The sequence below is a fragment of the Rhinoraja longicauda genome, chromosome 6 (assembly GCF_053455715.1).
Source record: "Rhinoraja longicauda isolate Sanriku21f chromosome 6, sRhiLon1.1, whole genome shotgun sequence".
In the NCBI taxonomy this organism is placed as follows: domain Eukaryota; kingdom Metazoa; phylum Chordata; class Chondrichthyes; order Rajiformes; family Arhynchobatidae; genus Rhinoraja; species Rhinoraja longicauda.
The window spans coordinates 70996669-71012372 of NC_135958.1; the positions used below are offsets into that span (position 1 = coordinate 70996669).

The 15704-nt window shown below is 39.6% G+C and overlaps 1 protein-coding gene across 1 annotated transcript in view; it reads right to left on the bottom strand.

Annotated features, from left to right (window-relative positions):
* Positions 1–4178: 4178 nt before the first annotated feature.
* The window catches only part of sirt7 (sirtuin 7), a 36388-nt gene continuing 24862 nt past the window's right edge, over positions 4179–15704 (bottom strand). Inside the window, exons 7-10 of the mRNA XM_078401319.1 lie at positions 14709–14945; positions 13530–13610; positions 10742–10848; positions 4179–7932 (exon numbers count right to left, since the gene is read on the bottom strand). Of these exons, the coding sequence (XP_078257445.1) occupies positions 7764–7932; positions 10742–10848; positions 13530–13610; positions 14709–14945 (594 nt within the window). The 3' untranslated portion in view covers positions 4179–7763. The remainder of the gene's footprint in view (positions 7933–10741; positions 10849–13529; positions 13611–14708; positions 14946–15704) is intronic.

The window sequence follows — 15704 nt, forward strand, 5'->3', positions numbered from 1 at the left end:
CGGGACTTCGGGCTTCTGCACTTCTAGAGATGAGAGCAAGGTCCGGATGGTGGGGTCATTGATTATCAATGTGGTCTACTTGAATTAGTGCCTTCTGTAGATGCTTTTGAAGGTGGGGAGGGTACTGTGATGGACCAAGTTGAGCCCACCCTTCTCCACAGCTGCATGCGTACCCGAACGGAAATGTCAACTAGGAAAATGTGAAGAGAATGAAATAATCGGATGAATATAGTAGCGTAAAATGGTGGTGATGGTCAGCATGGACTTGGCGGGCTGAAGGTCCGGTGTTGCTGTATGTCTAGCCGACTAGAAGTGGGCTGTGGAAAAGAAACAGAATTGTAAAAATCTTTATAAATGTAGAAACACGTAAGCTTTTTCCAGTGCTTTTTGTGTACAAAAAGGTGCTGGTCAGATGATTAATAAATGTAGTGTCACAAAGCCAGAAACAAAGCAAGGATGCTTAACATTTAGAGCCATTCCACAATGTACTGATGTTACTGAATTTGAACTTACTAATTTATAATGTATAATCACACATTATACATTATAGATGTATAATTTATGGATAATTTATGGTGGTGAATGCACCTCATAATCTGTATGTCTTTGGGCTACAGCTTTTACAAAACTGTAATGCTGTTTTTGTTGTGTGAGGCCTAACTTAAACATATCATGGGCAGGGCCACAATGAAATCCTCAGGGAATTGGATATAAATAGCAACATCTTTTAAAAAGCACACATTCTCCCATTCATTATTACTAGGGTGTTTCAAATGTTTTCTTCCGCTTGTTGGCACTTAATCACCACCAACATAACTCTCAATCCATTAATATCCCATTCACTTCCGCGATACTGACATTCAATCCACTTATTTACCATACGATATAACTATTTAATGTTATTTCAGATTTTGGACATTGAGAGTACTTTGGATTTTTTGTTTGTCATTTGATCCTTCTTTTGACAGATTGAGTCGATTTGTTAGTTAACTGCTAAAACGCCAATACTCAAATGTAATAAACCACCAAGATAAACTTTTCCAACTTCGATGTAAACCAGCATCTTCCTGCACAAACAAAAAGATTTTATATAGTTTTGCTAAAAGACTTGTATATGAATTGTGTAAGAAATAAGCCGCAGCATTCTGTCTCATGGATCGATGCCAAAACAGTATTTTTTCCACTGTGATTTTGAACAGGAAAAAATGTCAAGGTAGCAGGCCGAGAAGCAAAACCCTTTGCTTCCTGCAAAAACAGACCGAATGATGAGAGGGAATTATTGGCTTCTCCACAATCACGCTAGTGGTCCACGGGATTTGGTCATGTTTTCAGGGCTTTACATGCACAGTAATTGACCCAATGCATTCCTCTCCTCCTCACCAGTATAAATAAATGACCTCATGATAAAGTCATCTTTTTATTTTGAAAACCCACCATGTCCCAGTATCCATAACTCCATAACTGAATGTTTGTGTCAGGAAATGGTCCTTATTCCATTAAAGTTCCTAGTCAGGAGAAAGTGTATCGAAGTACATAAATGTTCCTCGCTTCCAGCCATATAATGCAGTTTGAGTCTCTCTGGGAAATACTGTATAGGGAAAAACAGGGATTGCATTAAGATGAGAGTACTATATTGGAATAAATTGCTATTAAATGATCAATCCATCAGTTGTCTATCTTAGAATATCATAACGAAACACAAGTGCTTCAACAGTGAACAGGGCGGCAAAGCAGCAATAAAGCCAAATCAGTGGAAAAATCACTTAAAAAGAACGTTTTGAAAATGCAAGTAATTCAAATCGGTGGCAAAGATGCACGGAAAAGGCAATGGCAATGTATGGCAATGTATATATATATATGAAATGGCAATGTATATATAATAAAACTTGCAGAACACCACCGCCACAGTCAGGGTTCAATGTTTTATCTGCCTGGTTGCAATTTTTGATGGAAATTGGTTGAGAGCTTATCATGGCCCATCTAAACTTGTCCCACCTGCCATCCGCTCTAAACCTATCTGTGCATTCATTTTGAACATCTATATACAAAAACTCTTGTTTGTTTGTTTGTTTGTCCCTGAACTACAGCCAAAACGATACACAATAGCGCGACAATTTTAGGCCCACCTTACTCACCGACGTCCCTTTGGTGCTAATGGAAGAAGTTTAATTGCGATTGGTGTTATATTTTTAATGTTATTCACAATTTAAAGTTTAAATCTATCTCCCAGGGAGGGAGGGGGAGGAAGGGACGGAGGGAGGATAAAGGGGGTTGAGAGGGATGGAGTGGGGCTAGGGGAAGGGAGGTAGAGGGGGAGGGGAAGGGGGAGGTGGAGGGGGGGTTAGGGGGGAGGGTGCTGCACCAATGCAGGAGAGATTTGGGCCCAACGGGTCCACTTGGTCCAGTTTCTGTTAAAACTCAACAGGAGAAAATTCCCGAGCCACATTTGAAATCCATAATCCATGGGATTATTCAAGTGAACCTTTATTCTTCAAACTTCATATTAGGCCTCAACAAGCTCAAGGGTAGGTCAAAGAACTGGACATACAACTCTGGATGAGTTATTGCTAGTGATTTTAAAATTAGTAGGTACGCTTTTACTCTTAATGTCTCCATTTATAAAACAATGGATCCTACATGCATTTAACAAATTGTTCTACCTTTGTAGGCAAAGACGAACGTCCAGAAGCTCAAATCTTTAGCATTGAACTTCTCATTCTCAATTCTAAGGGATCATATTACAATTTTCTGTTTTAAGCTCTCTTACATATTTCACAGGGTGACTGCTTTAGCAGTACTTAGAATAACCTGCTGTATTATTCCTAACACAATGCAATCTTAATTTAACTCAAGATCACTTGTATTTTTATAGGGCATCTATCAGTCAAATCAGTATTCCTGTTGCAGGGAGCTGAAGCCATGGATGTGCAGACAGATTTTCTGTGAAGCTCATTGCAAATATAGCCAGTTCCATACTGTAAAATAGAAGAGCTGCAGAAATACATTTAGAATTACATTAAATGTTGAATTAAATGTTCTTTAGCATGTTAAAAAAGATTGCATTCGGAGAATGCAAGTGTGGAGAAGCATGGATCGAATCATCTTACCAGGTAGTCGGAAGAAAGGTCTCGCCCCCCGAAACGTCTCCCATTCCCTCTCTCCTAGATGCCGCCTGACCTGCTGAGTTACTCCAGCATTTTGTGATACCTTCGATCTTAACAGGTAACTCATTTTGGATAGTGATGAAATAGTTGAAAAGACAGGTGGGTGCAAATCAAGCTTCAAGGACCAATTGCAACAGTGAAATGATTCCCTGTAAAAGCAGATTTGCTCTTTATCTTGAAGAAAATGAATCAGACTAAAATATTGTAAACCTATTACCATTAAACAACTAGATCTATATACATATAAATTTGGAGCAATAGTAGCACTGACTGTCACTCGAAAGATTATAGCAGATTTGATTAACCTTTAGTTCACGTACCCAACTAGTCCCTGGTAATCTTTCACCCCCTTGTTTCAAGAGTCAAGAGTATTTAATTGTCATATGTGCCAATAACAATGAAATTCTTACGGCAGAATAACAGGTCTGTAAACACAATACTGAGATAATGTAACGTTATCAAGAATCTATCGACCTCTACCTGAATGTTCAAAAAATCCCTTAAAAGACAATATAAGTGGATTTAACTTGTTAAAGTAAAGCAACAAGCAACTTTGAAGGTTATGTAATTAATAACTTTGGAGGGAAGAAGAAAATAAAATGACTGGTGGCTAGAACAAAAAAAGCCCAAACGTAGAAATATTTTGCCCTAATATTTGCCTTGATGATTGAGCCATAGTATTAAATTAATTTATTGATTTTTTGTTTATTACATACTGTGTATTATGTTTACAGGCCTGTTAAGCTGCAGCAAGTAAGAATTTCATTGTTACAATGTCAGTAGATGACACTGTTGACTCTTGAACTTTCCTTGGGAGATTTTATAGAGAGGGTTCATCTTATAGCAGAAAAGGTATGCTCTGTAAAGCAGTTTATTTAGAGTGAATTTCCTCATTCCGCTGACTGGATAGCGCGCAGCAAAAAAGTTTGAACGTACCTCAGTACAACTGACAATAAACTAAAACTACCTAGTTTACACTGAACAATAAGGATGCAGACTCTCAATTTAGGATTGTTTATTTAGAAATGAAAATTACAGTTGTAATATGATTGACAATTTGTATCAAATAAAGTGCAACTATACAGTTGGGCTGTTTTCTTCCAGCAAGTCCCTAACTGTATGTTCATCCCCCAGCTATATCACCAAGTTTTCTTGTTCCGTAAAGTGAAATCCTATCATGCACATTACGTTTGGGATTCTGGAGGCACATATTTGAAAAAAAATTACCCTTTCAAGTGACAGAAACATGAAAGACAATCGCATTACCAATGTTACACAAGTAGAGCAAATCAGATGTTAAATTTACAGCTGTGTGTTTGAACCTTACTGTTTTTGCATATTTAAAAGCATGGGTTGATAATGCTAGACAGCTGAACATCTTTCTTCTTTAAGTCAGGACATTGGAGAACAAACCCATTTGAGAATTGCATTGGGAGGTCAGGATTCTATTAAACTATAAATCAGCCCAAATCCCATCCTGACAACCTTGCCAAAGCATTACTTTAAAAAAAATAAAAAAATTTGTAAAGCAATTTCATTCAGCATTATTAAAAGCAGGAACGCAGAGATTTTGCCAAATGGTTTAACCTGTCAAAAAGGGTTTTAAAAATGTCCCAGAGAATCCGATCAAAACAGCAGCATCTTTTAATAATGCACACATTCTCCCAGTTAATCACTAGCAGGAGACTTTGAATCAATGCAGTGCCTACCAGCATATCATTCAGTGCACTGATCCTCCCATTCACTTCCAGGATATTGACATCCAAACTACTCACTTAGAGGCATTTAATGTTTTTATTTCAGGGATCGACTATTCACAGTATTTTTCTTCTTGTTTATTATTTCATCTTTTCAACCACTTGATATATTGCCTCAATTTGTTCCTTAACTGCCAGTATATCAACACTCAAATCTATTTGACAGAGTTAAAAAAATACCCGTTTTATAAATATGGTTTTAAAGATAAGCCCCAACATTCCATATTGTCTCGTGGCTAAGAAATTGATCCTAAAACAGCAATTTTTTCCATTATGATTTGAACCAGAATAATGGCCAATAGAGGGCTGAGAAGCAAAAGTCCTTTCAACAAATAGCACACTCTAAAGAGACAGTATAATCAATGAGAATTATTCTCGAGGCAATCATACTGCTGAACCCTGGGATTTGGCCAATTTTGCAGAAGCAGTCAAAGTAATTGAAGAATTCCCCCTTCTGTCATCCCTCCCCATCGTCTCCTGTGTCCCGCAGTTCTGCCCTCATTCCCCCTCCCCCCCAGACACAAAGATCCCCTTAGATGCACAGTCTCGTCCTGAGTAGGTGAATCGAGGATCAGAAGACATAGGTTTAAGGTGAAGAGGAAAAGATTCAATAGGAATCCAAGGGGTAACCTTTTCACACAAAGGGTGGTGGGTGCATGGAAGAAGCTGCCAGATGAGGTAGTTGAGGCTCGGTTTAAGAAACAGTTAGACAGGTACATGGATAGGACAGGTATGGAGGGATATGGACCAAATGCAGGCAGGTGGGACTGGTATAGCTGGGACATGTTGGCCGGTGTGGGCAAGTTGGGCCGAAGGGCATTTTCTACACTCTATCACTCCATGACTCTATGACCCTTACCTTTTACCCCACCAGCTTCTGCTTCCAATACAACACCCTCCTCCGCCATCTTCCCATCTCTACTCATGTCCGTCTTCCTCAGAGATCATTCCCTCCGCAATTTCTTGGTTCACTCATCCCATCCCACCCAAACTACCTTTCCCGGTAACGGCTGGAGATGTAACACCTGCCCCTATACCTTCGCCACTCACTCCATCCAGGGACAGTCCTTCTAGGTGAGGGGGGGGAGGACGGGGGACACTGCCGCCAAATGAAGAATCGAGTTTACAAAACAAGACTTCATCAAAAGGTCTTCTTCACACTATCATATTCCAGTACTGTGAAACATATTAACATAGCATTTGTATAAGGATTACAACCTTCTCTCCCTATGAAAATTATCATTAGTATTACTTTAAAGTTTCTGCTCATTAACAAGTGCCTTGTTCAGCTGGAAGAAACAGACACAATCCGTATTGTTTGCGGCCCAACTTGCGATATTGTTTGCGATTTGGGTATCACAGCGAATTGCTGAAGACAGACCCAAGGATTACATGAGGCAAGGCAGATAAATTGTTGTTAAATGATCAACCCATCAATAGCTTAGCCTGAAACATCACAGTAAACCATAAAGAAACATATTAGAGATTTCTAACAATGAGCAAGATTAGTAAAACTAGAAAAGCGATCAATCACTAGAAAAATCCCGGTGTAAAACTGGTGGTTTTTGAAAATTCTATAAGTAGTCCAAATGTGTAACAAAATAAACAAAGACATACAAATGGTATTGTAAAATTGAAATATATATTAGTGCAAATATACTTGAGATTTATTATCTTTTATTTTCAAAATTTAAAAAGTAACCTTTCAGAGCACCATGAGGATTGGAGGCAAGTTTTCTGCTTTATCTGCTCTGATGCCATTACTGATGGAAATTGGTTGAGAGTTTGTGTTCTGTAGATGAAACTCTAATTTCATTAGTAATGCCATCTGACACAAGCTGTTTGTTGTATTTACAAAAGCTACTTTGGCACTCAGCTATAATTTCAGTGCGTAAGTTTAAGTTGTTGGAACGTGTCCTTAGACCCCAACAAAAGCAGCAAGCTAATTTATCAGGAAGTCTCTCACCAGGTTTGGTGAGAGATATTATTACACTACTTCATATGTTGAAACAGTACTTTTACTGTTGCAGGTATAGATTTTCTGTTCAAGTTATTCTTGTTCTTGGGCACAACACATGCTGACTGCAGTGAAAACTTTCGGAACGTCACTGGCTTCCTACTTTTTTTTGTATATTTTGCAACAAATACTGTTTTAAATTTTAGAGTGGGTGCAAAATTAGCAGAAATAGTATGTTGTTCACCCTGGTCTTGTGTTCTTACTGCAGGAAAACCAGGGAGAGGCTGTATGCCACTGACTCAAGAGTACGTGGCTTGAAAATAATATGCAGAGTTCCCTCTGGAAAGACGGTGGAAGAACAATTGTTTTAAGTCATTGATACACTTTCTATATTGCTGTTAGTGCTGGGTGCAGAGGAACTAGCATTTCTATTGACAGTGAGGATACCCTAATCGTACATTGTCAACATTTTTTGCCCATTTTTAAGAGGAACAGTATTCCCTCCATCTCTTCCCAATTTCTATACTGTTTAAAAATTATTCCTTGGAACATTTTACTACACATCATACTGAATATTTAGTCCCCAAATGTCACATGATTTTAAAACAGTATCCTACTAGTTTTAAAATGTAATAGCCCACTGATATGGTAACAGCCTGATTATCTGTAGATACCAGATCAATACCAATTTCAAGTGGCAAGATGGACCAGATGTGTAAAAATTATGTTCTGGTCAAATGGTCGGCAGAGTCCATCTCTCCAGTATTGGCATCAGGGTTTGCAGAAATCTGCTATTGATTCTGCTCCTTCCCCAGGATGGAGTTTGTATGGGGAAGGAGGGGAAAAAGATTAAAGATGTAAACATTGACCGTCACAATTCCCTGATTAGACTTTCTTCTTTCTTCTGCCTTTTGCACAGCCTTTGCCATACCAACCACCTGAGACAGTGGAGCCCACACTTCCTGGGCTGTCCTTAGTTAGTAGTTTACGACTGTGACTGTCTTCTTCGCCTGGCCTCAGTTGAGTAGCTAGGCTAAAAATAGGATCTTTTGACCTGCAAGAGAATCAGGCATCGGTCATTTTTAGGTATTAATCAACAACTATCCCCAAAGTTTAATAACAAAATCATCCCATCCCATAACTTCACCAACCCGTGTTCTGCTGAGATTCCGCCTGACTCACTGAGTTACTCCAGCACTTTGTGTCTTTGTCACCAACTACACGTACAGTACAATAAATTATAATGGCACCCAATTACATCAATTGTTTTAAGTCAAATCCAAAAACCCTTCAGTTTGTACAGTTTAAAAAAAAGAATCGCAAATCCAAAAGGAGATGAAGGATAACTACAGGAGGGGTTTAGAGAGGCAATTCCAGAATTAGGACCTTGATAGCCAAATCCATTGCTGCTGATGCTGAGATAAAGATGGCACCCAAGAAATCAGAGTTGGTAGAAAACAGATCAGAGGATTATAAGTCTGAAGGAAGTGAAAGATCAGAAGAAGCAATGGATTTTAACTCAAGGATGGTATTTTTAAATAATGCACAGCCTTGGAGGCCACAGCAGTGATGAATGAACAGGACTTGGAGGATGATGAGATATAGGCAGTGTTTTGCATGAACATGTTCATTGAAGCTGCAACGCCACACGGTAGCTGACAAAGCCCCGATGAAGGTTTCAGTCACAGATGAGCTGTGGGAGGATGGATGATGGGCAATTATTGTAGAAGTGGGTTGTCTTAGTGATGGAGAGGATCAACAGTTGAAAGCTCAATCGAGGGTTAATTTGATTGTGGCAAGGGGAAACAGAAACATAGAAAATAGGCGCAGGAGGAGGCCATTTGGCCCTGCGAATGGAATGGAATTAGTGGCAAGGTAACAAAATGTGTGTCACAGGAAGAAAATATTGATTAAGGTGGTTAGCTAGAGTAATCATGTAAATGTGGAAGCCAAAATGCATCCTGGGGAATTTTAGGCAGTAAATGGCACTTGGTGAGAATAGAACCCATAGGTAGTGCTGGTTATAACTGGAAAGATGACAGTGACAAATTAACAAAAGGAGTAGGAGGATTGTGGTTGATGGTGTCAAAGTCTGTTGTGAAGCGATTTTGCTCAGTTCAAATATTATAGATAGTTAAGAGATTCCAGAGCTGAAGTATTAGAGAAAGGGAAGTTTGGAGAGATGAGGGAGTAATGTGCAAGGACAAAATACTTGAAGGTAGTATGAAGACAAAGGGGACTTAATCAGCTCTTCCAGATGAGGCAGAGGTTCACCTGCATCTCTTCCAACCTAGTCTACTGCAGTAGGCGCCCGCAATGGAGCCTTGATGAAGCAAGGTGTTGACTACACAATCTTTTTGCACAGCGCCTGTGCTCCATTTCACATCTAAGCTTTACGTTACATGGCATTTTATTTTTTCTTTCCACTTACACACGAACCTGTCTGTCCTCAGCCATTGATATGGAAAGACTAAAAATTGGAACAACATAGTCCACTTGGGAAACTTACGACCATTGCATGACCATTGACTTTTCCATTTTCAGATAACCTATCTTCTCCCACATACACTCACTGTCCAACTAGTTTTCTTCTGGCTTTGTCCATCTTTCCGATTCTCTCTTCCATCGGGTTCTATCTACCCATCACATCCCTATCTGGTTCCATCAATCACCTACCACCCTCTGTCCCACCTTCCTCCACATAGTTCCACCTACCCAACAACCCCTCTCCAACTGGTTCCACCTATCAGCCTATCCCACATCCATCATATTGTCCTGATGCAGGATCTCAACCAGAAATGAGTTCCTCCAGCGAGGTTTTTTTTTGTACTTGCGGGTGGTGTTTGTTTTGAGGATTGGGGTTATATCACCAATTTTGAACGAGAGCACAACAGTGAAAGGAAACTACTTACTATATCATCTAGCAAAGAAGCCATGAAAACTAGGTCAGCGATTTGGTGGGAGTATTGGAGGTTGGCAAGTTCATCAAGCATTACCTAAAGGCACAAGTCAGAAAGGAAAGAAATGAGGGAAAGATGGAGTTGTGCCAGGATGAGGATTGGTTTGACGGGCAAAGGAGAAGGCGCAGCAGCAGTAATTCTTTGAGCTCGTACTTTGGAGATAAAGGTATGGATTTTTAGGATATTGGAGGAAAGATTTGTTTACCATAGAAACATAGAAACATAGAAAATAGGTGCAGGAGTAGGCCATTCGGCCCTTCGAGCCTGCACCGCCATTCAATATGATCATGGCTGATCATCCAGCTCAGTAACCTGTACCTGCCTTCTCTCCATACCCCCTGATCCCTTTAGCAAAAAGGGCCACATCTAACTCCCTCTTAAATATAGCCAATGAACTGGCCTCAACTACCTTCTGTGGCAGAGAATTCCACAGACTCACCACTCTCTGGATGATCCAGCGAATTGTTCTGATAGAGACAAAGACATGATCATACGTGACGTGATTCAAGCATTCCGTGGACTGATGTAGTGAGGGCAAACTATTCTGGAGAAAGTGATCCAGAGAGATTGCAGAGACAAAGGGAAATTTGGGGAATGGCTGAACAGTTCCCAAAGATCATTGCAAATTATGGACCAAAACCAAGATAGGTGAGAGTTTGGAAGTGCTGGTGCAAGAGATTTCAAAAGAGAATCTAATGCGAGAGCCCAAACTAAGGATTTGATTGCTGAAAGAGTGAATCTGAGGGAATAAAAGGAAAAGGTCTGAGATGTGCATACCTGTTATTGTCAATGAGAGTATAGGATGCAAAAGATAGTGCATTCTGGTGAAAACTCAAAAATGGATAGTCTGAGGACGAACTGGAGAAAAGCCTGAAGATGATTCAAAATCAAAGATGGAAATACCTCTCATAGTGTGGAATTTCAAGGCAAAGTTCTTCCAGTAGTAGCTGCATGACATCATCACATTTTGCATGAATCTTCAGGGTAGCTGCACCATCTTTTGGTGTCCACTGCAAAAGATGAGGGAGAAGTGCCAAATTACAGCTTGCACATAATGTCTTTAAAATAGGTTTGCGGCCAAAATAAGATGATATCAAAGGTAAATTAATTTACTGTCCAATAGGGAGAAGTGAACCAAGACAACAATGCACCCTTCTAATGCTTTAAGTAGGTTAAATGTGTCACAGTTGAAATTAAGTTAATCTGCCTTCATCTGTCAGGGTATTGAGTGTAGAAGTGTTATGCTACAGTTGTACAAGACGTTGGTGAGGCCGCATTTGGAGTATTGTGTTCGGTTTTGGTCAGCCTGCTGTAGGATGTTAAGCTGGAAAGAGTTCCATGGATATTGCCAAGATTCTCGGGCCTGAGCTATAGGGAGAGGTTAGGAATTTAGCCCTTTGAGTACAGGAGACTGCAGGGTGATCTTACAGGCGTGTATAAAATAACGAGGGGATAGGGTGAATGCACTTTTACCCAGGGTAGGGGAATCAAGAGCCATAGGTTTAAAGTGAGAGTGATTAGGAACCCGAGGTGCAGCTTTTTCACAGGGTGGCGGACATACAGAAAGAGCTGCCACAGGTAATTGAGGCAGGTACTATTACATTTAGAAGTATTTGGACAGGTACATGGATAGAAAATATTTAGAGGGATATGGGGCAAACATGAGCAAGTGGGACTAGTGTAAATGGACATCTTGGTTAGCATGGAGAAGTTGGGCAGAAGGTCTGTCCCCCTGCTGTAGGACTCTACAGCAAGGAAACAGGCCCATAAAGTTGACAGGCCCCATGACCATAACATTGAACTTAAATGTAAATGTATAATCTGCGTTCAATATAAAAATACATTCAATGTCAAAGTTTGCTTCCTTCACACACGCATACAACTCTTTATTTCCAGTCACCTGATCACAGAGTAGAATTAATTTTAAAACGCCCTCCAGTTGAAGTAATAACATAGAGAACATATTAAGGTTGTACTCTGTCCAATGAGCTATGAATTTAATCCTTTAATAAAATGAACAATATGCATACTAAACTGCTTATTGTTGACTGGTTCATTATATATTGCTTTTGATGTCAGCTGTATACTGTTCCTAAGGCATTTTTACACTGTCACTTTTGTGGATGCATAACCCATCTTAAACATAAAAGCAAGCTGCATGACAATGGTTTGAAAAACTGAGGTTATGTGATGGTAAATCTTAATCAAAAGCAAAATAAGGAATAAAAGTTAATGGTGTAGCAATAACCTATGTATGGTTAGGCAGCACAAAATTCAGGATCATGACAGCAAGAATAGGTGCTAATTAACAACAGACAAAAATCAAATTTTATTTAATGATTTAGGTTTAGATTTAGTATTATTCTCTTGCCCCCAAGACAAATTTTCACTGTTTCTGAGAACGCAGGACAATAATACTAAACCTAAGCAATAAAGGTTAAAAATATTAAGCCGTTATTGGAATACATTCACTTGTTAACAGTAAAATGTCACAAAACACATATTTTCAGGTAGGAACCCAGTTATAGTCATAGAGTGATACAGTGTGGAAACAGGCGCTTTAGTCCAACCCGCCCACACCGGCCAACAATGTCCCAGCTACACTAGTCCCACTTGCCTGCGGTTGGTCCATATCCCTCCAATCCTGTCCTATCCATGTACCTGTTGAACTGTTTCTTAAAAGATGGGATAGTCCCAGCCTCAACTACCTCCTATGGCAGCTTGTTCCATACACCCACCAACCTTTGTGAGAAAAAGTTACCCCTCGGATTCCTATTAATTTTTTTCCCCTTCACCTTGAACCTATGTCCCGTGGTCCTCAATTCCCCTATTCTGGGAAAAAGACTCTGTGCATCTGTCCAATCTATTCCTCTCATGATTTTGTATACCTCTATAAGATCTCCCCATATCCTCCTGCACTCCGTGGAATAGAGACTCAGCCTACTCAACCTCTCCCGATAGCTCACACCCTCTAGTCCTGGCAACATCCTCGTAAATCTTTTCTGAACCCTTTCAAGCTTGACAATATCTTTCCGATAACATGGTGCCCAGAACTGAACACAATATTCTAAATGCGATCTCACCAACATCTTATACAACTGCAACATAATCTCCCAACTTTTATACTCAATACTCTGACTGATGAAGGCCAAAGTGCCAAAAGCTTTTTTGACCACTTTATCTACCTGCAACTCAACCTTCAAGGAACCATGCACCTATACTCCTAGATCCCTCTGCTCTACAACACTATCCAGTGGCCTACCATTTACTGTGCAAGTCCTGCCCTTGTTCGACGTTCCAAAATGCAACACCTCACACTTATCTGTATTAAATTCCATCAACCATTCCTTCGCCCACCTGGCCAATTGGTCCAGATCCTGCTGCAATCGTTCACAACCATCTTCACTATCTGCAAAACCACTAATGTTTGTATCATCAGCAAACTTGCTAATCTTGTCCTGTATGTTCTCATCCAAATCATTGATGTAGATGACAAACCGTAACGGGCCCAGCACCGAACCCTGAGGCACTCCACTAGTCACAGGCATCCAGTCTGAGAAGCAACCTTCCACCATTACCCTTTGCTTCCTTCCATGGAGCCAATTTGCTATCTGTTCAGCCATCTCTCCTTGGATCCCATGCGATCTAACCAGAGAGCAGTTATCTTTATACTCTCAAATGTAGCTCTTACCTGCAGGTTTACTATATACAGTTTGGGTCTTTTGTGAGGTACTCTGCTCATGCACCAAAGACATGCATACTTTTTAAGAACCTAAAAACAAAAAGACATTTTAGTTTAATCTAAAATAGCTTGTTACACTTGGTTCATTTAACATTTCAACTGCTTGCTGAATAAAGGTTTAGTCTGGAACTAAAGTAAAAATATTAAAACTGAAAACTAAAATAGTCAGTCAACATCCAAAAAATCATTCTTCTCAAACCTGCATTGTTAGAAAAAAAAACAACACCCATAAGTGAATGATGTCTAAAAATAGTGCCCTTAATTAAAGGCGACCTTAAAACAAACTCCCAAGAGCTCCAGGGGGTAACACAGATCGCAAGATGATCCATGTTGGGGAAAATGAAAGTCTTAATGTGGTAAAACTATTCACATTAAGATTATTATTAATGGAGCAAAACATTTACATTATCTGCCAATGGTTGGTGCCAAATGAGTACAATAACTAGTAAAGCTTAAACCGCTTAGTAACAATACCCCTTATGAAGAAGGATGGAAAATGAACGTAATTGAATAAAACCACAGACAAGACTGGTAAATACAAGGATCCTGCCCAAAACAAGAAATTGAGATTGTTTGTCAATTAAGCTGGTTTCTTATATTCATTTTTCCTCTGCACTGTAAACTATCATATTATAGAATATTGGTTCTTAGCTTTCAGATACGGAACCAGCGATTTCAGAAGTTAATTATTGAATCAGCATTGTTACAATGCAATTATTAACCATTTCATAGAATAGAATAATTGCATCAATCCTGTTCAGTCTCTTTTCTCAAAGATTTGAAAATCCTAATTTACTTTGATGACTAATTCACTTTCCTCAGAATTAATTTAATACATATATATATACACACACACATATGTGTGTGTGTGTGTGTGTGTGTGTGTGTGTGTGTATAATATAGAAATATATTTATATACATATATATGCAGCACTCATGTTAAACAGCAATTCTCCATTAAAAAAAAAAATTATACAGAGACTGTACAGCTCCTTTTTCAAAACCATCTTTACAACAATTCTTATTTACATAAAATATACAATGGGATGTGGCACAAGAGGTTCAAAAGCAATAAGTTAATTCAGCATCTGCAGTGACAAAGGACATTTCTGGAAAACAATGCTTCACCTTTAAACTGGATCCAAGACAAATGATGACATCGGCTTCCTTGGCTGCCTCCGCTGCCCCCTTCCAGTTCAGTGGCTGTTCCAGTGTTCCCTTTTCACCAAAGTGCACAATTGTGTCTCGCAGTTCACCGCCACATTTTTGACACATTCTTCCAGTATTGTGTCTGTGTAGCGATGTGCGTTCAGTGACATCAAACAGACGGATGTATTCCCGGTTAGGAGAGCAGTACGTGCAGACCTATTAAAAACCATGGCGTGACAGGAAATAAAATACAGAGACATTTGCCAACATCTTTAATTGCATTTTGGAGGAGAAATAATAGATTAAAATCATTAAAGTGGAGGGGTCACTTTAACACAAACAGTACTTGGAAAATATTGGCCTGCTTTATTTTATAAGACAATTTTAAAGTTTTGTGAAAATCTGCCCAAATACTCAGTGGCGGTTTAGAACTGAGAAGCACAAAATAGAGTGGTGTTGATAAACCAGCCCTCAGTCCTGCTCTGACGCTAAATTAAGATTATGGCAATTCTGCCCCAATCCAATTTGTCCACTCATTTTTCACATTACCCAAACATGCTTACTGTCTAAAAATCTATTGACCTCAGGCGTGAATATACTAAATAACAGCTCTCTGAAAAAAAATCCGATGATTTATTACTTCTACACAAACAAATGTAATCTCAGTTCTTAACAGTGCTTGAGGAACTCAGTCTGTGAGACAGCATCTGTGGAAGAAATGGACAGATGATACTGCAAGTCAGGATCCTTCTTCAGACTGATAGAATAGTGGGGAGAAAACTGGAAAAGAGGGGTGGAAGTGGGGCAAAGTGGAAGTGGGGCAAAGCCTGGCAAGTTATAGTGATGGTGACAGCAGCAAATGCTACAGGTGAAAAGGAGGCATGTCAGATAAGGACCAAAGAGGAGTGAAACTAGAGGGCGGGATATGGATGGAAGTGAATGGGGGGGGGGGGGGGGGGAGAGGAGATAAAAGGA